The sequence below is a fragment of the Hirundo rustica genome, chromosome 29 (assembly GCF_015227805.2).
Source record: "Hirundo rustica isolate bHirRus1 chromosome 29, bHirRus1.pri.v3, whole genome shotgun sequence".
Lineage (NCBI taxonomy): Eukaryota > Metazoa > Chordata > Aves > Passeriformes > Hirundinidae > Hirundo > Hirundo rustica.
In genome coordinates this window covers 1,558,983-1,580,256 of record NC_053478.1, presented here as the reverse complement: position 1 = coordinate 1,580,256, position 21,274 = coordinate 1,558,983, and the positions used below count along the sequence as shown (strand labels likewise).

The 21,274-nt window shown below is 63.3% G+C and overlaps 3 protein-coding genes across 9 annotated transcripts; 2 read left to right on the top strand and 1 right to left on the bottom strand.

The window, feature by feature from the left end:
- Positions 1–100: 100 nt before the first annotated feature.
- RAB13 (RAB13, member RAS oncogene family) lies at positions 101–2,391 on the bottom strand. Of its 3 annotated transcripts, none has more exons than XM_058423766.1 (8): positions 2,223–2,391; positions 1,416–1,476; positions 1,262–1,322; positions 1,071–1,148; positions 901–990; positions 550–615; positions 399–465; positions 101–308 (listed from the first exon to the last, which is right to left on the bottom strand). In XM_058423766.1, the coding sequence occupies exons 1-8, from the start codon at positions 2,344–2,346 to the stop codon at positions 118–120; spliced, it is 738 nt and encodes a 245-aa protein (XP_058279749.1). In that variant the 5' UTR covers positions 2,347–2,391; the 3' UTR covers positions 101–117. The 3 variants fall into 3 exon arrangements, with proteins under 3 accessions (XP_058279749.1, XP_039944219.1, XP_058279750.1); XM_040088285.2 differs by having other exon boundaries at positions 399–449; XM_058423767.1 differs by having other exon boundaries at positions 399–449; positions 550–577.
- A 449-nt stretch (positions 2,392–2,840) lies between these two features.
- Positions 2,841–4,201, top strand: RPS27 (ribosomal protein S27). The gene is made up of 4 exons (XM_040088074.2): positions 2,841–2,900; positions 3,191–3,299; positions 3,524–3,634; positions 4,081–4,201. Exons 1-4 carry the CDS (start codon positions 2,895–2,897, stop codon positions 4,107–4,109), a joined length of 255 nt encoding a protein of 84 aa, XP_039944008.1. The 5' UTR covers positions 2,841–2,894; the 3' UTR covers positions 4,110–4,201.
- Positions 4,202–4,829: 628 nt separating this feature from the next.
- On the top strand, positions 4,830–8,904 carry CTSS (cathepsin S). Of its 5 annotated transcripts, none has more exons than XM_040088070.2 (9): positions 4,830–4,958; positions 5,054–5,165; positions 5,371–5,543; positions 5,767–5,886; positions 6,305–6,460; positions 6,532–6,756; positions 7,605–7,770; positions 8,175–8,277; positions 8,670–8,904. In XM_040088070.2, the coding sequence occupies exons 3-9, from the start codon at positions 5,418–5,420 to the stop codon at positions 8,767–8,769; spliced, it is 996 nt and encodes a 331-aa protein (XP_039944004.1). In that variant the 5' UTR covers positions 4,830–4,958; positions 5,054–5,165; positions 5,371–5,417; the 3' UTR covers positions 8,770–8,904. The 5 variants fall into 5 exon arrangements, with proteins under 5 accessions (XP_039944004.1, XP_039944005.1, XP_039944003.1 ...); XM_040088071.2 differs by having other exon boundaries at positions 5,353–5,543; XM_040088073.2 differs by having other exon boundaries at positions 4,873–4,958; positions 5,041–5,165.
- The last annotated feature ends 12,370 nt before the right edge of the window (positions 8,905–21,274 follow it).

Below are 21,274 nucleotides of genomic sequence, written 5' to 3'. Positions count from 1 at the left end.
GGTCCCGGTCCCGATCCTGACTCCGATCCCAATCCCGCTCCCGCTCCCGACCTCATTCCGTCCCCTCCAAACCCCCCTCAAAGAAACTCCGGAGCCGGGACAAGGCACAGCGGGGCTTTATGGCACAAGGAGAGAGGGGGGGCAGCCCCAAATCCCCCCCAAATTCCCCCCCAGATCCCTCCGGAGAGGCGCCTGCGCTGCCCCGGGGGTCTCGGGGAGGTTCCGCTCCCCTATCCCAAGGAGCATCTCCCGCCGGCCTTTCTTGGGGGGCCGGGCTCCAGCAGGGCCCTGCTGCTGCTGCCGGGGGGCTGCGAAGAGAGAGGGGGGGGTCAGGGGGGCGCAGGGCGGGGGGGATCCCTCGCCTGGCCCCCCACCCCTCCAATCCCGGCCCCACTCACGGCTTTCCGGAAGGATTTGTGCAGGATGTCCCTCGCCAGAGTGCGGAAGGCCTGGGGGGGACAGGGGCTGCTCAGGATGGGGGGACAATGCCCGGGGACCCCCACACACACCTGGGGGTGCAGTCCCCCCCGCCCCGCGACCCCCCCTCACCTCCTCCACGTTCTCGCTGGACTTGGCGCTGGTCTCGAAGAAGCGAATGCCGTGTTCCTTCGCCAGCTGAGGGAGCGCGACCCCCCTGTGATCCCCACGGAGCCCCTCCAGCCCCCTCTGACCCCCCAAACCCACAGACAAGCCCCATGGACCCCCACAGTCCCAGCCCCACGGACCCCCCCAGAGCCCCCCAGGACCCCCAGAGCTGCCCCCAGACTCCTCCAGATCCCCCCCTGCTCCACAGATCCCCCCCAGTCTCAGCCCCACGGGCCCCCCCAGGCTCCCTCAGCACCCCGGTTCCCTCCCAGCCCCACGGAGCCCCCCCAGGCTCCCCCCCGAGCCCCCACCCACCTTCTCGGCCGCGTCCCTCTGCACTTTCCGCCTCCCCTCCATGTCGCACTTGTTGCCCAGGAGGAGACGCTCGACCCCGGCCGAGGCGTTCTGGGGAGGGGAGCGGGGAGAGAAACACGGGCAGGACCCTCGAGAGCCGACCCCGGGCCCCCCGAAACCTCCCCACCCACCTCCTTGATGCTTTTCATCCAGTTCTGGATGTTCTCGAAGGATTTCTCGTCCGTGATGTCGTACACCAGGACGATGCCCTGGGGGGATTGTGGGGGTCAGCGGGGGGACCTGGACCCCCCTGCCCGCGGTTTTGGGGTGGGGTCCTCGCCCTCAGGGACCCCCCCCGCGGGCTGCAGCCCCCTCCCCGTACCACGGCTCCGCGGTAATAGGCCGTGGTGATGGTTTTGAAGCGCTCCTGTCCCGCCGTGTCCCTGTGGAAACGGGGCGGTTTTGGGGATTTTTGGGGGGGAATTTGGGGGTCTCCCACCCCTCCCCCTGACCCCCTCCCCTCGGCCTCAACTCACCAGACCTGCAGCTTGATCTTCTTCCCATCGATATCCACGGTGCGGATCTTGAAGTCGATCCCTGGGGAAAAGGGAGGGGGGCACTGGGAGAGGGGGGAGAAGAACCGGACCCCTCCCAGTGCTCCCAGTGCTCCCAGTGCCGACGTGCCGGCGCCCAGTAACCATCTGGCTCCCCGGAAAAGGGAGGGGGGGCAAAATCCGGGACGGGGGGGTTCTGGCGGGGGAATCCCGGAGCATTCCCGGCTGGAGGTTCCCGAAAAGAACCGGTGGGATCCCAGCGGGGGGGATCTGGTGACTTCCATTGTGGGGGTCCCAGGGTGAGGGGCCCCGGGGGATTTTAGGGATGGGGGCGGTCCTGCTGAGTCCCAGGATGGGAATCCCGGTGAATCCCGGGATGGGGGTCCCCGTGGGTCCCAGGGCGGGGGTCCCGGTGAGGGCCCGGGGTGGAGGGCTCTGGGAGGGGTCCCGGGGGATTTCAGAGAGGGAGAGTCCCGGTGAATCCCGGCGGGGGGATCCCGGAGGGGTCCCAGGATGGCGATCCCAGAGAGGGGGTCCCGGACAACCCCGGTCGAGGAATCCCACAGCGAGGGTCCCGGACGATCCCGCTGGGTCCCGTTGGGAGGTCCCGGTTAATCCCGGAGGTTCCCAGCCGGGAAGGGTCCCATGGTGGGGTCCCAGGTTGGGGGGGATCCCACTGGGGGATCCCGGTGGGTGCCGGGTTGAGGATTCCCGGTGAATCCCAGTGGGTCCCAGTTGGGGGGGGTCCCGGGGGAGGGTCCCGGGGGGGGATCCCGGTGTCCCACTCACCGATGGTGGAGATGTAGGTGCTGCTGAAGTTGTCCTCGGCGAAGCGGATGACGAGGCAGGTCTTTCCCACGCCGCTGTCCCCGATCAGCAGCAGCTTGAAGAGGTGGTCGTAGGCCTTGGCCATGGCCCCCGCCACCGCCCGCCGCCACCGGGACCGGCCCGGCCCCCCCCGGGCGGGGCCTGCCCTCGGCCCCGCCCCTCCGCCGTGACGCCACGCCCTGATGACATCACAGCCGGGCTTCCATGACGTCACGAGTCCGGCGTGACACTCCCAAAATGGCGCTACCGTCCCGAGATGGCGGCGGTTCGAGCGACCTTCTCAAAATGGCGGAAAGCTCAGCGGAATCCCCCCAGGATGGCGGCAACATGGGGACCTTCTCAAAATGGTGGAAACAGGAACGACCCTACAGATAATGAGGCGCCTTCCTAAATTTCGACAGCTCAAACGACCGACCCAAATAGCGGCGATGAGTGGGGTCTTCCCCAAGCTGCCGAAAACTTTAACTACAGTCCCAAAAAGTGGCTAAGCGAGCGACCTTCCCAATATGGCGCCAGCATCCCCACAGTCCAAAGATGGCACCGCCTCACATCCGCCCCTGGGCCCGCCTCGCAGCGGAAATGGCGGTGCGGGGCTGAGCCCGTCCCTTTCCGGCCCCTCACGCCGCCGCCGCCATGCCCGTGAGTGCGGCCCGACCCTGCCCGGGCTCCCCCGCTCCCTCGGGCGTCCCGGCACCGAGCCCGGCGCGGCGGACGAGGGGCGGGAGGGCGCGGGGAAGGCGCAGGGGGGTGCGGCGGGGCCGGGGGCGCGCGGGGCGCTGAGGGCGAGGAGCGCGAACGGGGGCGCCCCAAGATGGCGGCAGAGGCGTGAGGGGACGGAGCGGGCGAGGCGGGGGGGTGGTGGAGGAACGGGAGCGATCGCGCTGTGTCCGGGACTGACCGATCGCCGTGTCCCCGCCGTGTCCCCGCAGCTCGCCAAGGACCTGTTGCACCCGTCTCCCGAGGAGGAGAAGCGCAAGCACAAGAAGAAGCGGCTGGTGCAGAGCCCCAACTCGTACTTCATGGACGTCAAGTGCCCCGGTGGGCGCCGAGGGCTTTCCAGGGTCCCTCCGCGTGTCCCGGCGTTGCCCTTCCTCTATCCCGGGCTCCTTCCACGTGTTTTCCCCATGTCCCCGCATCTCCTGGGTGTCCCGCCGCGCCCTCCCTCCGTTTCCCTTCACGCGTTTTCCTTCCTTGTCCCGTTGTCCCTCCGCTTGTGGCGGGGTCCCCGCGCTGACCCCGGCGTCCCCTCGCTGTCCCCGCAGGCTGTTACAAGATCACCACCGTGTTCAGCCATGCCCAGACCGTGGTTCTCTGCGTGGGCTGCTCCACGGTGCTCTGCCAGCCCACGGGGGGCAAAGCCCGGCTCACCGAGGGTGGGTGACCCGCGAAAGGGCTTCGGGAATCCCGGGAGAGGGCGTGGAGGGATCCCGGGGCTGCTGCTCCGTGGGGATGTGACATCCAACAAGGGCTTTGGGGGATCTGGGAATCCCGGGGGGAAATTCTTGGATGGGGTGTGGGGAGGTTGTGGAGCCCACTGGAGGGAGTTGGAAGTCTGGGAGGGGCTGGTTTCTCCTTGGAGTGGGGGGTTTTGGGATCTTGGGGGGTTGGGGGATCTTGGGGGGTTTTGGGATCTTGGGGGGCTGGATTCCCCCTCAGGAGGGTTTTGGAATTCTGGTGGTGGGGTTGGAATCTGTTCTGGGAGCCCTCATCAGCGAAATTCCCCTAAAATTTGGGTTGGGAGACCTGGAATTCTCATTTGTGAACGGATACAGAGACCCTGCAGCATTCCCAGGTTTTCCTGCTTGTTCCCCTCTCCCAGGCTGCTCGTTCCGGCGGAAGCAGCACTGAGCCGGCCGGGATGCGACAGAGACGGGAATTCCGCCCAGTCCCTGCAGCCCCCTCCGCTTCCCACCAATAAATTTTGGATAAAACACCCAAAATGGCTCCGTTCTGGTTCTTGGCTGCAGGGGATGACGGGATTTTGGGGGGTCTGGGGAAGGAATTCCTTCCCTGTAAGGGGCTGGGATGGGTTATCCAGATGGGAACTGGTGGCTGAGGTGATCCATCCTGGATTCCCGAGGAATCCAGGTGCCACGGCCACCCTGGGCTGGGACAAATCTTCCTGTCCCTTGTGAGGGTCCTTGGGATGCTCCAGCTGGGCTCTGTTGGGAATTCCATGTGGATAAACCTTCTCTGCGGTTTAACTGGATTAACTGGGAATATCCGTGCCTGCCGCTTCCCACACCGCTCTGATCCTGACGTGGATCCTCCTCCCGTCCCCTCATTCCCGTCTGAAAGGGAATAACTGGGATGTTTTCCCAGGATCTGGCTCTGGTGGGATCAACTCTCCCCATTCCCACCTGGAGCTCCCAAAATCCATCCAATCCTCACCCTCCAGCCGCTCTGGTGGGAGCCTCATCCCGGATTTTCGGGGTGCTGGAAGGACGAGCCCCCTCCCTCCCCGGGTGTTTTCCGGGGGCTCCGGCCCCGCTGCTCCCCCCCGGATCTGAAGCAAAATCGAAATTTCGGGGTTTCGGTTCCTCCTTCCCTCATTTCCTGGCTCGTGATTTCTCCCCGCGGCGCCGGCGCCGAGCGCCCCAAATCCCGGAGTTCCCTTTGCTGGGAACGCTCCGGATCCAGCCCCGGATCCCCCACCCCGCGCTGGAGGTCGGGATCCCCCCGGAGCGGCTTCTGGAGGTAATCGGGGTGGATTTGATGTTTACAGAATAATAACAGTGCTCGCCAGGAGCACTTTGAGGAAGTAAAACACCAAAACAAGTGGGTTTGTGCAGATTTGGGATCTGTCTTACCCCGGACCCCCGCTCGGATTGCGGGATTTTCGGCGTATCCCGTCCTGGAGGGCACCGCTTGGATAAAACCAGGGAATTTGGGGATTTTTTTCGGGTATGGATTTGTCCCAGCAGGTGCCGGGAGCGTTCCCCAGGCCAGGGCGGCTCCGATGTGTCCCGGCCTGTCCGCACGGACGCGGGGCCGGCTCCCGGATTCTCCCCTCCAGGGAATTTCGGGATGCGTGTCCGGGCGGGCCGGTGGCATCACCAGGTCACCGGGGTGTCGTCACCTCCCTGCCCAGACCGGATTTGTCACCCAGGGGTCAATCCAGGCTCCAAGCCCTCGGCTCCCGCTCCGAATCCCGGGATGGAGCCGCTGGCTCCCGTCGCCCTCCTGGCCCTGCTGGTGCTGGCCCTGGCACAACACGACCCCGCCCTGGACCGGCACTGGGAGCTCTGGAAAAAAACCTACGGGAAGGAATATCATCCCAAGGTGGGAATGTCACGGGAATGTCACGGGGGGGGTGCCCAAGGGATCCCGGGAATATCCCAGGATTTTTGGGGGGCTCTCCTGGGGGAAGGAGAAGATCCGACGGCACAGCTGGACCCCAGGGGTGATCCAGCTGGGGCTCCCGGCAGCCTTTACTGGGATGAACTGGGGCGGGATGGCTCCGGAGGGGCTCTCACAGGGCTCCCCCCTCCTGCTGGAATTCCAGGAGGATTCGCTCCGTCGCCTGACCTGGGAGAAGAACCTGCGGCTGGTGACCCTCCACAACCTGGAGCACTCCCTGGGGCTCCGCTCCTACACGCTGGGGATGAACCACCTGGGAGACATGGTGGGTGTGGGGATTCCGGCCCTCTGGAATTCCCCTGGAGTGTGGGATAGCTGTGGAAAACTCCCCACGTCCCCCTCAGCCCGTCCTGGTGGGATCCAGCAGCCGGGGACAGGAATTCTGTGAGGAAAGAGCTCCTTGGGGAGGGATTCGGGGCGCACGGAGCCGTCCCGGTCATTTGGGGATATTTATGGATCGTCCCTCTTCTGTTTTCCTGAAGTTGTGGGGGGGGTTTAATGACCCAGCTTCCGGGGATTCAGGGAGCTGGAGCTGAGCTTTTCCTTCTCTGAGGAAAATCTGGAAAAGAAATGGAAAAACAAGGAGCTGAGGATTCCCCAAACCCGACCCCTCCTCCTCGGGATCCCCGCTCTGCTCACAGAGAGCGGGAATCACCCGCTGCGGGATTTTTCCTTCCCACCAGACCAGCGAGGAGGTGGCGGCTTCGCTGACGGGGCTCTGGCTCCGTCCTCGCCCCCGTCGGAATTCCGCACCCCGGCCCCAATCCCGGGCGCTCGGTGACGTCCCGGAGGCGCTGGACTGGCGGGACAAGGGGTGCGTGACCGAGGTGAAGAACCAGGTGAGCCTCATCCCGGGAGCCTCCTGCTGCTCCCTGGGGCAGCTCCTGAACCTCTCCCGCCTTCCTCCCAGGGCGCCTGCGGATCCTGCTGGGCCTTCAGCGCCGTGGGAGCGCTGGAAGCTCAGGTGAAGCTGAAAACCGGGAATTTGGTGTCCCTGAGCGCCCAGAACTTGGTGGATTGCTCGGGGATGTACGGGAACAAGGGCTGCGCCGGGGGGTTCATGACGGAGGCGTTCCAGTACATCATCGACAACGGCGGCATCGAGTCCGAGGAATCCTATCCCTACACGGCTCAGGTGGGCCCGGGCGGCGCTCGGAAAAGCAGATTTCTGGGAAAACGCACGGGAACCCCACTGCAGCTCGCTCCGATCCTGCTTTCCTTCCTCCTCTCCCATCCAGTTCCCCCCCCTGCCCCCTTTTCCCAGATCCAAACCCATCCCGGGAACTTTGGGATTATTGGGAGGGGAGTGACTGGAGCAGGAGCCAGAATTCCTACCTGGTTATTTCACCATTTCTTAGGCAACGAGCTGGAGGGGAGAGGAAAAATGGGTCAGGAGCCTCCTGAAAACACGGGAAATGGGTCAGGGCAACAACAGCTCGAGCCGAGGAAAAGTGGGAATTAACTCTCCCAAATGTGGGGCTGCAGCGGGAAAAACTGAGGGAATGAGAAACACCTGTGGATAGGGAGGATGAGGATGGAAACTCCAGGGAAGGGGAAAGATGAGGATGGAAACTCCAGGGAAGGGGAAAGATGAGGATGGAAACTCCAGGGAAGGGGAAAGATGAGGATGGAAACTCCAGGGAAGGGGATGAAGATGCAAACTCCAGGGAAGGGGAGGATGAGGATGGAGACTCCGGGGAAGGGGAGGATGAGGATGGAGAGTCCAGGGAAGGGGAGGATGAAGATGGAAACTCCAGGGAAAGGGAGGATGAGGAGGGAGACCCCAGTGAAGCGAAGGATGAAGACGGAGACTCGTGGAACGATATTTTTGAGGGAAAAAAGGGCGGAGAACCCTGCGGGGCACAAACCAACCCGAGGACGGGGAAACGCGGGGCCGAGGGCGCTCCCGGGGGCTCTGGGAACGCTCCCGGGGGCTCTGGGAACGCTCCCGGATCCCTCCGGCTCACTCCCGTGCCCCGGCAGAACGGGACGTGCCGCTACAACGCCTCGGCCCGCGCCGCCTCCTGCTCCGGGTTCCTGGAGCTGCCGCAGGGCGACGAGGCCGCGCTCAGGGACGCCGTGGCCACCGTGGGCCCCGTGGCCGTGGCCATCGACGCCACCCGGCCCAGCTTCTTCCTCTACCGCTCCGGTGAGGGAACCGGCCGGAATCCGGGAATTCCGGGGGTTGAGCTCCTGGAGGGAGGCTGGAGTGGGACGGGGCTTGAGGTCTGCAGGGATCTCCCGGCTTTCCAAGTCCACGATCCTCTGTTTCTGGAGCCCCAGAACCCTTCCTCGTTGGGAGGAAACCTTCGGAATCCATGTGGGATTTGGGAGGCTGGGGTGGGTTGGGAATTCCGGGTTTTATCCCTCCCCAGGGAGGCTGGGATCTGTTGGGAATTCCGGGTTTTATCCCTCAGAGGGAGGCTGGGATCTGTTGGGAATTCCGGGTTTTCTCCCTCCCCAGGGAGGCTGGGATCTGTTGGGAATTCCGGGTTTTATCCCTCAGAGGGAGGCTGGGATCTGTTGGGAATTCCGGGTTTTCTCCCTCCCCAGGGGTGTTCGATGACCCCCAGTGCTCGCAGGAGGTGAACCACGGGGTGCTGGTGGTGGGATACGGCTCCCTGGAAAACAAGGAATACTGGCTGGTGAAGAACAGGTAAACCCTGGGAATCCACAGGGAATCACAGAAAATTCCTGGTCAGAAGGGATCCACAAGGATCAGAGCCCAATTCCCATCCCTGGACACCCCCAAAAATTCCCACCTCATCCCTCAGGGCCTTATCCTTATTCTTGGCCCATGGAAGGGTTGGAATGTTGATCCACAAGGTCCAAAATTCCATGATCCTGTACTCGGAGCCGCCCAAAATTCCCTGGATGTGGCGCTTCGGGGAACACAATTCCGCGGTGGCCTCGGCAGCCTCGGGACAAAACTGAGCTCTGTGATTTCCCAGGGCTTTTCCAAACACCCCCCCCGCCCCACAACGGTTCCGTGAATCCCGGGATTCCGGCACTTTGAACACTGAGTTTTCCTCGCGCGTTCTCCCAAAGCTGGGGTGTGCGGTTCGGAGACGCGGGATACATCCGGATGGCGCGGAACGCCTCCAACCTCTGCGGCATCGCCAGCTACGCCTCCTACCCCCTGGTTTAACCGGAGCCGCCGCCCCGCTTTTCCATGGATTCCGCCGCTTCCCAGCGCCCCGGGCCTCGGCCGGGGGTCGGATCCACGGGCTGGGGAGGGAATCTTGGGAAGCGGGAAGGGGGAATGTCGCTGACGGGCATCCAGGGAATGGTTTTTGGGGTGGGGGGGGGATTGGGGGTTTGGGGAGTAAAACTGCGATTCCTGCGGGGATTGGCCACGGGGATGGCGGGGATCGGGGATCACAGGGATCATTGGGATCATTGGGATCACGGGGATCATTGGGATCACAGGGATCATGGGGATCATAGGGATCATTGGGATCATTGGGATCACGGGGATCATTGGGATCATTGGGATCATTGGGATCACGGGGATCATTGGGATCACAGGGATCACGGGGATCATAGGGATCATTGGGATCACGGGGATCATTGGGATCACGGGGATCACGGGGATCATTGGGATCATTGGGATTTTGGGGATCAATGGGATCATTGGGATCACAGGGACCAGGATCACAGGGAACACAGGGATCATGGGGATCATAGGGATCATTGGGATCATTGGGATCACGGAGATCATTGGGATCATTGGGATCATTGGGATCATTGGGATCAGGAGCAGGATCACTGGGATCAGGGACCAGGATCACAGGGATCACTGGGATCATGGGGATCACGGGGATTCATTGGGATCGGTACCAGGATCACTGGGATTCATTGGGATGTGGGATCAGGATCGCAGGGATCATTGGGGTCACTGGGATCACAGAGATGTCAGGGATCATTGGGATTAGGTGCTGGGATCACTGGGATTGAGCACCACGATCACAAGAATCACTGGGATCGCAGGGATCATTGGGATCACAGGGATCATTGGGATCACAGGGATCTCAGGGATCACAGGGATCATGGGTTCCTCCCTCCGGAGCTGCTGCGACATCGATTCCTCTCACCGCGACGCCGCTGGAATTGCCGACATTCCACGGGAAATAAAAAATTGCATTTTGCTGCCTCAAAATTTCCGATATCTGGGTGCGAACGCTTGGAGATAATCCCAAAAAAAAAAAAAAAAAAAGAAAAAGAAAAAAGTAATCCAATATTTGGCACCCCACAGCCAAGAATTCCGTGTTGGTGGCTGGAGATCCCGGGGGAACAGTGTCCCTTTGTCCCCTGAGCAATGTCCCCGGGCTGGAATTCCTCACCCCCTCATCCCACCCCTCATTCTCCGGTGGGATCCGAAACTCCCCGGGGACCGGAGCGCCGGGAATCTCCTCACCGGGATGAGGGGTAAGGATGATCCCGCCGGGATCCGGCTCCTGGTGCCATTCCCGTGGGATTTAGGGCTGGAGGAGGGCGGCGGTGCCTCGTTCCCAGCGGCTGGGTTGGGTTTCAGGGAAGGGTTTGTTGGGATAAGGAGTTGTCCCTGTTGATCCCAAATCCTGCTGCTCCCGCGCCTGGCGCCGGGAATGTTGGTCCTGGATTTCGGAGGTGGAGCTGTGGGATCGAGACCCCCCCGCCCTCAGTGAGGGTGAATCCAGTTCCAGGTTCCCCTTGGAAATCATGGAATGATTCAGGCTGGAAAAGACCTCGGAGGTCACGGACTCCACCTGGAATATTTCCGGCATTTCGGGATCTCCTGGGAAGGAGATTTCCTCCTGCCACGGAATCACTGGCGTGGGTTGGAAAGGACCCAAAGCCCCCACTCCAGCCTCCGTGCAGGAATTTAACCCCCGACTTCCCAATTTCCGCCCCAATTCCAAAGGTTTCTGCGCACAAACACCCGCGGTCGGTCTCCGGGGGGAGGAGAACCCTCGGAACCAGGAAACGGGAGAAACCAAAATTTAACCCCCGGAAAAAAAAAAAAACCCTCATTCCCTGCCCCGGAGCCTGCGGTAGGGACCCGAAGGAATCCCTGGAAAAACCTCGGGAGCGGCCAAGGCTGGGAGTTGGCACCTCCTGGCACCTCGCGCAAAGGTCCCGGTTCCGCCCGTTCCTTTGAGCAAACATTCCCGGCGGGATAAATTCCCGGGAATACCCCGCGGGGGAGACGGACGGAGCCCAAGCTCCCGGCTGAGGGAATTTGGGGATTTTTTTATTTTTATTTTTTTTTAACTGGATCCGGGAAATCCCGGCCGAGGCTCTGGGAGTTCTCCGAGCTCCCCGGAGCTTTTTTTCCATGCTGCCGGATATTCCTGGTAGGTGGGAATCGCTTCCAGCCCGGGGGGTGCTGAGAGCCCCGCAGGTGCGGGATGGAGCCGATCCAGCCGGGATTGACTCCTTCCACGCTGGAATTTTTTTTTAATTTTGATTTGATTTGATTTGATTTGATTTTCACCACCCCCCTCAGGAAATGAAATCCCGCCCGGATCCGGCGGCGCTGGGATTGTCCGAGGTGTGTGATCCGCCTGGAAGCGGGGCGAGGTGGGGATGTGGGAGCAGCCCCGCGGGTCTGGGATTCAGCCGCGGGGGTTCGGGATCCCGCCGGCAGCGCCTTGGAAAAGTGGGAAAACTCCGGGACAAGGAGCGGGGGAGAGAAGGAATTCTTGCCCTTGAGGCGGGGAAACTGAGGCACGGAGTCACCCCCGCCCTGCCCCGCGGCGCTTTGGGGGTTCCCAGCTCCTCCCCGCCGCTGGATTATCCAGAAATCCCATGGGAATGATCTCCGGGAGCCGGGAAGGGGAACCTGGACCCCGAGGGGGAGGCGGGGGTCGTTCCCGATCCCTAAAAACCGCTGGGAAAAGGGAATCGGGGCAGGGGGGGAGCGGCGCCCCCGGATCTGCGGGAAAAGGGTTAACAGGGAAAGGGATCCGGTTCTTCCAGCGCTTCCCGGGCTGTTGGGAGAGCGGGGGAGGGCGCGCGGGGACCCCGGGAATCGGGAATCTCCGGGCTGGGAGCCGGGAATTGGGAATTTCCGGGTGGCACCGAGCTCACCCTGCCCCCATCGCCCGCAGGGAGGGCCGGGGTGGCACTGGGTGACACTGGGTGACACCTGGGGTGACATTGGGTGACACTGGGTGACACTGGGTGACACTGGGTGGCACTGGGGTGACACTGGGTGACACTGGGGTGACACTGGGGTGACACTGGGAGACACCTGGGGTGGCACTGGGTGACACCTGGGGTGGCACCTGGGGTGACACTGGGTGACACTGGGTGACACTGGGGTGACACTGGGGTGGCACTGGGAGACACCTGGGGTGGCACTGGGGTGGCACCTGGGGTGACATTCGGTGACATTGGGTGACACAGGGGTGGCACTGGGCTGACACTGGGTGACACTGGGTGACACTGGGTGACACTGGGGTGACACTGGGGTGGCACTGGGAGACACCTGGGGTGGCACTGGGGTGGCACTGGGGTGACACTGGGTGACACTGGGTGACACTGGGGTGACACTGGGGTGACACTGGGTGACACTGGGTGACACCTGGGGTGGCACTGGGAGACACCTGGGGTGGCACTGGGTGACACTGGGGTGACATTGGGTGACACTGGGTGACACCTGGGGTGACACCTGAGGTGACATTGGGTGACACTGGGTGACAACAGGGGTGACATTGGGTGACACTGGGGTGACATTGGGGTGACACTGGGTGACACTGGGTGACACTGGGGTGACACCGGGGTGACACTGGGGTGACACTGGGTGACATTGGGTGACACTGGGGTGACACTGGGTGACAACTGGGGTGACATTGGGTGACACTGGGTGACATTGGAGTGACATTGGGTGACACTGGGTGACACTGGGTGACACCTGAGGTGACACTTGGTGACACTGGGGTGACACTGGGTGACACTGGGTGACACTGGGTGACATTGGGGTGACACTGGGGTGACACTGGGTGACAACTGGGGTGACACTGGGTGACACTGGGTGACACCTGAGGTGACACTGGGTGACACTGGGTGACATTGGAGTGACACTGGGTGACATTGGGGTGACACTGGGTGACACTGGGTGACACTGGGGTGACCCGAGCACGGCCAGACACCCCCCGAGCCCCCCCGCTGTCACCCCGCGCTTCCCGACCCTTCCCGGGATTTTCCCCGCTGGAAAATCCCCCTGGAAAAGCCGCGGTGCAGCCGCTGTCCCCTCTCCCCCCCGGGATTTGGGACCCCCGATCCCCCCGGATGAGTTTTGGCCGCTCCCATCTCGGAGCAGCTCCTGAAATTCCAAAACTCCCCATTCTGGGAGTGATCCCGCTCTTCCCGCATCCCGGGTTGGATCCGAACCCACCCGAGCCCCAGGATCGGGATTTCGGGGTTTGGGGGCAGCTGCTGCGGGATCCCGTCCCTCTCCCAGCCGGCTCCGCAGCTTGGATTCGCATCCTGAGATTCCCGACAGCTTCTGGGAGATTTCCCGGCGCTTTCCCTGCACCGGGATGAGCCCGGGAGCCCCGAAATCCGCGGGGACCTCGTGGTTCCTGGGGAGGAGCCCGTGGTTGTGGCCTTCCCTCGGGAGCTGCCCTCTGCTCCTCATTTTTTTTCCTCATTCCGTATTTATCCTTCCACGTTTGTGGCCGTTCCCCGGCAGATCCAGAAAGGAAAATGGGAATTTTTTTTAGGGGTTTTTTTTTTTTTTTTAATTGTAAATCAGCTGACCGGGCTGGGAATGTAAAAACAGGAAAACGGCTGAGCTCATCCCAGCTCATCCCAGCTCATCCCAGTCCCCTCCCTGTCCCCAGCGGGGTGAGTCTGGGAATGGTGCCGGGATTTGGGGTTTGTGGGACCGGGAGCCACGGGTTGGTGCATGGGGAGTGGGGAAATCCAGTGGGAGAAGCTCGGGATACACCAGGAGCAGCCTGGGATCCTCCAGGAGCAGCTCAGGATCCTCTGGGAGCAGAGTGGGATCCACAGGGAGCAGCTCGGGATCCTCTGGGAGCAGCCTGGGATCCACAGGGAGCAGCTCGGGATCCACAGGGAGCAGAGTGGGATCCTCTGGGAGCAGAGTGGGATCCGCAGGGAGCAGCTCGGGATCCATCGGGAGCAGCTCGGGATCCACAGGGAGCAGCCCAGGATCCACCAGGAACCACCTGGGATCCACAGGGAGCAGCTCAGGATCCTCTGGGAGCAGCCTGGGATCCGCAGGGAGCAGCCCAGGATCCATCAGGAACCGCCTGGGATCCACAGGGAGCAGCTCGGGGTCCATCAGGAGCAGCTCAGGATCCTCTGGGAGCAGCATGGGATCCATCGGGAGCCACCTGGGATCCATCGGGAGCCACCTGGGATCCACAGGGAGCAGCTCAGGATCCTCTGGGAGCAGAGTGGGATCCACAGGGAGCAGCTCAGGATCCATAGGGAGCAGCTCGGGATCCTCTGGGAGCAGAGTGGGATCCGCAGGGAGCAGCTCGGGATCCTCCAGAGCAGCCTGGGATCCACAGGGACCAGCTCAGGATCCTCTGGGAGCAGAGTGGGATCCGCAGGGAGCAGCTCAGGATCCACAGGGAGCAGCCTGGGGTCCATCAGGAGCAGCTCGGGATCCACAGGGAGCAGCCTGGGATCCACAGGGAGCAGCCTGGGATCCATTTGGGGCAGCTCAGGATCCTCTGGGAGCAGAGTGGGATCCACCGGGAGCAGCTCGGGATCCATCAGGAGCAGCCTGGGATCCACAGGGAGCAGAATGGGATCTGCAGGGAGCAGCTCGGGATCCTCTGGGAGCAGCCTGGGATCCACAGGGAGCAGCCTGGGGTCCATCGGGAGCCATCTGGGATCTGCAGGGAGCAGCTCGGGATCCTCTGGGAGCAGCGTGGGATCCACCGGGAGCAGCTCGGGATCCCCCTGGATCAAGGCCAGGAGGGGGGACATGGTCCCAGCAGGAGCAGCGGGGTCGGGATGCTCAGGGGGTGCCGGGGTTTTGGGAGGGGTGTCGGGATTCCCAGGGGTTTCCCAAAAGTCTCGTTTGGCCTTTTAGGGGGCCGTGGCCAGGCTGAGATCCCATCTCAGATCCTGGCCCCAAAACCCGCTCAGATCCCATCCCAAATCCACCCCAGGTCCCATCCCAGATCCCAGGTGCCCCCCGGTCCCACTGAGGCCCCCTGAGGCCCCTCCACGGGGGTTTTCCCACCCCTCAGGAGGTGGGAATTTCGGGGGTTGAATGAGCCACATCCAGGGTCCCCCTTGGGGCAGGGGTTCCCGTTCCTGTTCCCATTCCCATTCCCGTTCCCATCCCCATCCCCATTCCCATTCCCATTCCCGTTCCCATTCCTGTTCCCATTTCCACCATTCCCATTCCCATTCCCATTCCCGTTCCCATTCCTGTTCCCATTTCCACCATTCCCATTCCCATTCCCGTTCCCGTTCCCGTTCCTGTTCCCATTTCCACCATTCCCATTCCCATTCCCGTTCCCGTTCCCGTTCCTGTTCCCATTTCCACCATTCCCATTCCCATCCCCATCCCCGTTCCCATTCCCATTCCCTCTCATTCCCGGCCGAATTCCTGGCTGTTTAATGAGTAACCAGCAGAGCTCCACCTGAGTGGGGGGGGGATGGATTTGGGGACCCTCCTGCGCCGTGGGGACACGGCCGGGACCGGGAATGTCCCCAGAACGCTCCGTGGGGGGGCTGAGAGCACAGGGCTCGGCTGAGACCCCCCCCCAAATTCACCTCTGGGCCCCCCCTGACCCCTCCACACCCCGTTCCCGCAGCGTCCGGCCCTGAGCAGCACCGGGAGCCCCCCGAGATCCCGGACCACCCCCAGATCCTGGAAGACCCCCGACTCCTGGAGCCCCCCCACGCCCTGGAGCCCCCCCAGATCACCCCAGCTCCCTGCCGCGGTTTCCCCCCGGGGGTCCCGCCCCTGAGGCGCCGCTGCGTGTCCGTCCTGGAGCCCGGCACGGCCTGGGATGAGGAGGAGGAGGAGGAGGAGGAAGAGCGAACCCCCGGGGTTCCCCTGCGGAGATCCGGGACCCTCCGCAGCTCCCTGGATCCCTTCCGCCGGCACAGCTGGGAGCCGGGAAAGGATCCGCGGGGGATCCCGGGCTACGGCCAGCTCAGGTACGGCGACGGACCCCAAAGCCCCAGCCCCAAATCCGGGGCTCTCCCCGTGTGGGGACGCCGGCTTCGGGGGCGTCCCCCCGGCTGAAGGTCCCCGTGTGTCCCCACCCCGCAGCGGGAGCGTGGAGCGGCTGGGGGGGCCCCGCAGGGACCCCCGGAGAGCCCCCCTGGTGCACAGCAGCGACGAGCTGGACTCGCTGCTCTCGCAGGACGAGGAGGACGAGGCCGATGTCAGGAGGGCGCAGGTAGGGACCCTCCTGTCACCCCCGGGGCTCACCCAGCGTCCCCCCCGCCCCGAGCTGGCGGTGACAAAGTCCCGTCCTGGGTGGCTTTGCCGTCCCTCCTCGGCTGGCTTCGTCATCCTCGGGTGGTTTTGTCGTGGCCCCGAGTGGTTTTGTCATCGTCCCCAGCGGCGTTGTCACCGTTTCTGGTGACCCCGTCATGGCTTTGGGTGGCTTTGCCATCGTCCCGGGTGGCTTCGCCGGCGCCCAGAGTGACTTTGTCGTCACCTTGAGTGGCTTTGCCGCAGTCCCGGTGGCTTTGTCATCGTCCTTTGTGCCTCTGCCATCATCCTGGGTGGCTTTGGGACAGGGAGCCGCTCCCTTTTGGGGACCGATGTCGGGGAGGGGACACTCCGGGGCCGGTGAGGGTGGCACTGTCCCTGTCCCCGCTGGCAGGAGGACGCCTGGAGGCTCCCGGCGCCCCGGGCCAGGGCTCGTTCCCGGGGCTGGTCCCGCTCCAAATCCGCGTCCCTCGGTGTCATCGCCAGCGTCCCCGGCGAGGAGGGTGAGTCTGTCCCCACCCTCGGGACCCTCGTGTCCCCTCGGCACTGTCCCTGCTCCGACCTCCCGGGTAACGACCCAAAATCGATGGCGCTGCCGCCGCAGTTAATTACGGCCCCCCCCCGGTCCCCTTTTTAAAATCCCTTTTCCCTTTTTTTTTTCCCAGCTGCCGAAATCCCCCCGTTCGCCTCGCAGCAGAGCCTGGTCAGCGGGTGAGTGCCCTCGCTGTCCCCTCCGCGTCCCCCTCGCTGTCCCCTCCGCGTCCCCCTCGCTGTCCTGTCCCCTCCCCGCCTGTCACGGCCCATTCCCGTCCTCATTAGCAATCGTCACGCCGGGGGCTGGACGGGAGCCCCGCGGGGACGAGCGAGGACAGGGATGGGGACAGAGGGGACAGGGATGGGACAGGGATGGGGACAGAGGGGACAGGGACAGGGACAGGGATGAGACAGAGGGGACAGGGATGGGACAGGGACAGGGACAGGGACGGGACGGGGACGGGGACAGAGGGGACAGGGACGGGACAGGGACGGGACAGGGATAGGGACAGGGATGGGACAGGGATGGGACAGGGACGGGGACAGAGGGGACAGGGACGGGACAGGGATGGGACAGGGATGGGACAGGGATGGGACAGGGATGGGGACAGAGGGGACAGGGATGGGACAGGGATTGGACAGGGATAGGGACAGAGGGGACAGGGACTGGACAGAGACAGAGGGGACAGGGATGGGGACAGAGGGGACAGGGACAGGGACAGGGACAGGGACAGGGACAGGGACAGGGATGGGGACAGGGACAGGGATGAGGACAGGGACAGGGACAGGGCAGAGGGGACAGGGACAGGGATGGGGATAGAGATGGGGACAGAGGGGACAAGGAGAAGGACAGGGACAGGGACAGGGGACAGGGACAGGGACAGGGAGAGGGGACAGGGACACGCCATCCTGAATGGCCGCGTCACAAAGGACGGGGCTTTTCCCCCCTTCAAAGGTGGCTCGTCCCCATCTGAAGGTGATTTTGTCCCCTCCTTGAAGGTGATTTATCTCCAAGGGTGGCTCGTCCCCTCCAAGGAGGATTTGTCCCCTCCAATGGTGGCTTTTGTCCCCCCGCCCCGCCCCGCGGGTGATTTGTCCCCATCCCGGGATGTCCCCAAGGAACCAGGACCCCCCCCAAACCCGGGACCCCCTCCCCAAATCGAGGGGCGGAGACGCGGGAGAGCCCCGGGAAGAGGGGCGGGGGTCACGGGGGCGGGGGGCTCGGCGCTGGCCCGGCTGGGAGCGGGGAGGGGACACGCACGCTCCTCCCCGTTCCCGGCGGGGACAGAGCGGGGTTCGCCATCCAGCGGGATTGTCCGGCGGGATTGTCCAGCGGGATCCTCCTCCTGCAGCTCCGGGAGCCGCGAGCGGCTGGCGGGGGAGGCGGGGACCCCCCCGGGCCGGGAAGGGACCCCCCTGGACAGGACCCTCAGCTTCATCCGCAGGATGACCGGGAAGACAAAGGTAGGGGAAAGAAAAACAACAACGGCAACAAAAAGAACCCGGGAGCGGGGCGTGGGATGGGCTCGGCGGGATAACAACGGGAAAAAAACACAAAAACAACAGCGGGATAACGGCGGGATAACGGGAGGCGTTCATGGATGCTCGGCCGTGCCTCGCTTTCCCGGCTCCGTCCCTCGCTGTTTTCCAGACTTCGGGATGTGCTCAGGGAGAGGATTCCCCACACCCCCCTTCCCCCAGCCCGGCTCATCCCGGCCTTTCCTGCGGCCATCCCTTCCTCGGGAATGTTTCCCTCCCTCTCCTTCCCCTGCCGTGCCTCAGTTTCCCATCTCCCGCCTCTTCCCGAGGCGTTTTTGTGACTCGGGGGGCGCTGGGTGTCGTCCCCCCCCACCTCCTCCGCGCCCCGATTGAGGCCCCTCGGGGTGGGGGGAAACTGAGGCACGAGGGGACGCGGCTTTGTTCCCGATTTATTTTTTTTGGGGGGGGAGGAGGAGGGGGTCAAACCTCGCTCGCCCCCCCCCAGGACGGCCCCGATTTGCCGCCACGCGGAGCCGTTAATCCCCGACCTCCTCCTCCTCCTCCTCCTCTCGCTCTTCCCGCCGGATCAGTCGCCAGCTGTTCCCATCTTTGGGGGGGGGGCCCCCGCGACCCCCCCACCCCGGGGCTCCAAATCCCGCCTGGAGCAGCCGCTGGATCCGGAAGCTCCCGGCGGGATGGCTCCAGCCTCATCCCGACATCCCGGAACGCGCCGAAATTCGGGATTTAGTGGTTTGGGGTTTTTTTTTTTTCCCCCCCCGTTGGTTTCCTTCGGGATTTTGTAGGGGGGGGAAAAACGGCGCCCGGGAGTTGGGGTGCGCTGGGGGGGGCGAGGATGGGGTCGGTCCCGATGTGGAAGAAATTATTTCTTCCCCCAAAGGTTATTTCGGGACCAATAATAACAATAATAGTAACAATAGTAATAATAATAATATTATCCCGCCACGTTTTGGGGGGAGCGGCCCCCACCCCGGGTCCTGGGGGTCCCTGGGAGACGCCCCCAAATCCAGCCCCGGGACCCTCGTGGTCACCTCTGGAGGCCTCCGGGGTTTTCTCCCGTGGTTTTGGGGCAGTTTGGGGGCAGTTTTGGGGTTGATTTCGGGTTGATTTTGGGTTGTTTTGGGGCTGTTTTTAGTGATGTTTTGGGGCAGTTTTGGGGCAGTTTTGTGGCTGTTTTGGGGCAGTTTTGGAGCAGTTTTGGGGCAGTTTGGGGCAGATTTGGGGCAGTTTTGGGGCAGTTTTGGGGCAGTTTGGGGGCAGTTTGGGGGCAGTTTTGGAGCAGTTTTGGAGCAGTTTTGGGGCAGTTTTGGGGCAGTTTTGGAGCAGTTTTGGGGCAGTTTTCTGGCTGTTTTGGGGTAACGGCCGGGGAGGAGAGAGAAAAAGCGAATCCCGGCGTATCCGGGAGGAAATGAGGGATCGGGACTGTGGGTGAAAGGGGGAGTCTGGCCACGTCCCCCCCCCCGGCTCCGGGGGCCCCCCGAGGGTTTGAATCCGCTTTGGTGACCGGGAGTTAATTAACATCCGCATTTTAATTAAAATCCAGCCTTGGCGGCCCGGGAAGGAGCCGGGAATGAGTCGGGAATGAATCAGAATCGAGGCCCAGACGCCTCCACGGATCCGCTCCCATCCCGGGTTGGGCGCGTTGGATGTTTTCTCCCGGATCCCAAAAACTTTTCCCCGGGAATTGCCATCCCACCCTTCATCCCGCGGGGCTTGTGGGGCCGCGTTTCCTTTCCAGGGACTCTGTTTTCCATAGGGAATCAGCGGGGAATGGTGACACCGCTGCCTTTTCCTGGTTATTCATTAATCCGAGCGCTGCCGGCGTCGCTCGCTCCCGTCCCCTCGGTGCCGCCGGGCTTGGGAAATGCGGGATAAATTGAATTTATTTAATTCCCTGAGGAGCCGCTTGCATCCCAAAACTCGGGGGAGGGGGTCCCCAGGTGACACTTGGGGACTTTGGGGTCCCCCCCAAAAAAAGCCGCAGCCGGGACCGGGAGCGTTATCTCGGAGCGGGAGCGGGACTGATCCGATAAATCCTGGCTTATCCCGCCGGAGTTAATGTTCAACCGGGTGACGCCAGCCCAGCTCCCGGCGCCAGGGCCTCTCCCAGACAGATGTTTTATGGGGGAAAAAAAACAACATTTCCCCCAAAATAGCGCCTTTATCCCGATTTTCCATCCCCAAGGAAGCGGCAGCAGCCGTGGAGGGGCTCTCCCGGGAAGGGTCCAGCCTGGATTTGCTGCGGTCGGGAGATGAAAGCCCCAAAACGGAGTTGGGATTTGCGTCACCCCAAAAACGGCGCTTTGGGGTATCCCGGGAGGCGGCGGCGGGGAGCTCTGGGAGCGGTGGAGTTTCCCTGGGATTTGCTGCTTCCTTTTGGGATCCCGGTCCTGGTGTGGCGTCCTGCGATGGGAGCGGGGGGCTGTTCCCAAAGGCCGGGGGTTTCCAGGAGCGTGTCAGGGAGGGAAACTGAGGCACGGAGAGGAAGGGCTGGACTTGGGGCCGCATCCGGGCTGCGGGGGCCGGGGCAGGGGAGGCTCCGAGGGGCGGCCACGGGGGATGCTCGGAGTGAGCCGGGATGTGCCTGGGGAGCGATCCCGAGCGGCGCCGCGCCGTGATCTGGGGCGGCTGCAGGGGCTGATCCCAGGGGATGGAGGGAACGGATCCCAGGGGATGGAGGGAACGGATCCCAGGGGATGGAGGGAACGGATCCCTGGGGATGGAGGGAACGGATCCCAGGGGATGGATCCCTGGGGATGGAGGGAACGGATCCCTGGGGACTGAGGGAATGGATCCCAGGGGATGGAGGGAACGGATCCCAGGGGATGGAGGGAACGGATCCCAGGGGACTGAGGGAATGGATCCCAGGGGATGGAGGGAACGGATCCCTGGGGATGGAGGGAACGGATCCCAGGGGATGGAGGGAACGGATCCCTGGGGATTGAGGGAATGGATCCCAGGGGACTGAGGGAATGGATCCCAGGGGATTGAGGGAAATTATCCCTGGGGACTGAGGGAATGGATCCCTGGGGATGGAGGGAATGGATCCCTGGGGATGGAGGGAACGGATCCCAGGGGATGGAGGGAAATGATCCCTGGGGATGGAGGGAACGGATCCCAGGGGATGGAGGGAACGGATCCCAGGGGATGGAGGGAAATGATCCCTGGGAATCGAGGGAACGGATCCCAGGGGGTTGCTGGA

Bases quoted from the DNA above. Each gene is read 5' to 3' on its own strand.
- RAB13 (XM_058423766.1), bottom strand. From the start codon at position 2,346: ATGGCCAAGGCCTACGACCACCTCTTCAAGCTGCTGCTGATCGGGGAC. The intron at 1,323-1,415 runs GTGAGTTGAGGC...CCGTTTCCACAG, and splicing joins AAGATCAAGCTGCAGGTCTG to GGACACGGCGGGACAGGAGC. The intron at 991-1,070 runs GTGGGTGGGGAG...TCCCCTCCCCAG, and splicing joins GGATGAAAAGCATCAAGGAG to AACGCCTCGGCCGGGGTCGA.
- CTSS (XM_040088070.2), top strand. From the start codon at position 5,418: ATGGAGCCGCTGGCTCCCGTCGCCCTCCTGGCCCTGCTGGTGCTGGCC. The intron at 5,544-5,766 runs GTGGGAATGTCA...CTGGAATTCCAG, and splicing joins GGAAGGAATATCATCCCAAG to GAGGATTCGCTCCGTCGCCT. The intron at 6,757-7,604 runs GTGGGCCCGGGC...GTGCCCCGGCAG, and splicing joins CCTATCCCTACACGGCTCAG to AACGGGACGTGCCGCTACAA.
- RPS27 (XM_040088074.2), top strand. The intron at 3,300-3,523 runs GTGGGCGCCGAG...CTGTCCCCGCAG, and splicing joins CATGGACGTCAAGTGCCCCG to GCTGTTACAAGATCACCACC. The intron at 3,635-4,080 runs GTGGGTGACCCG...CCCCTCTCCCAG, and splicing joins CAAAGCCCGGCTCACCGAGG to GCTGCTCGTTCCGGCGGAAG.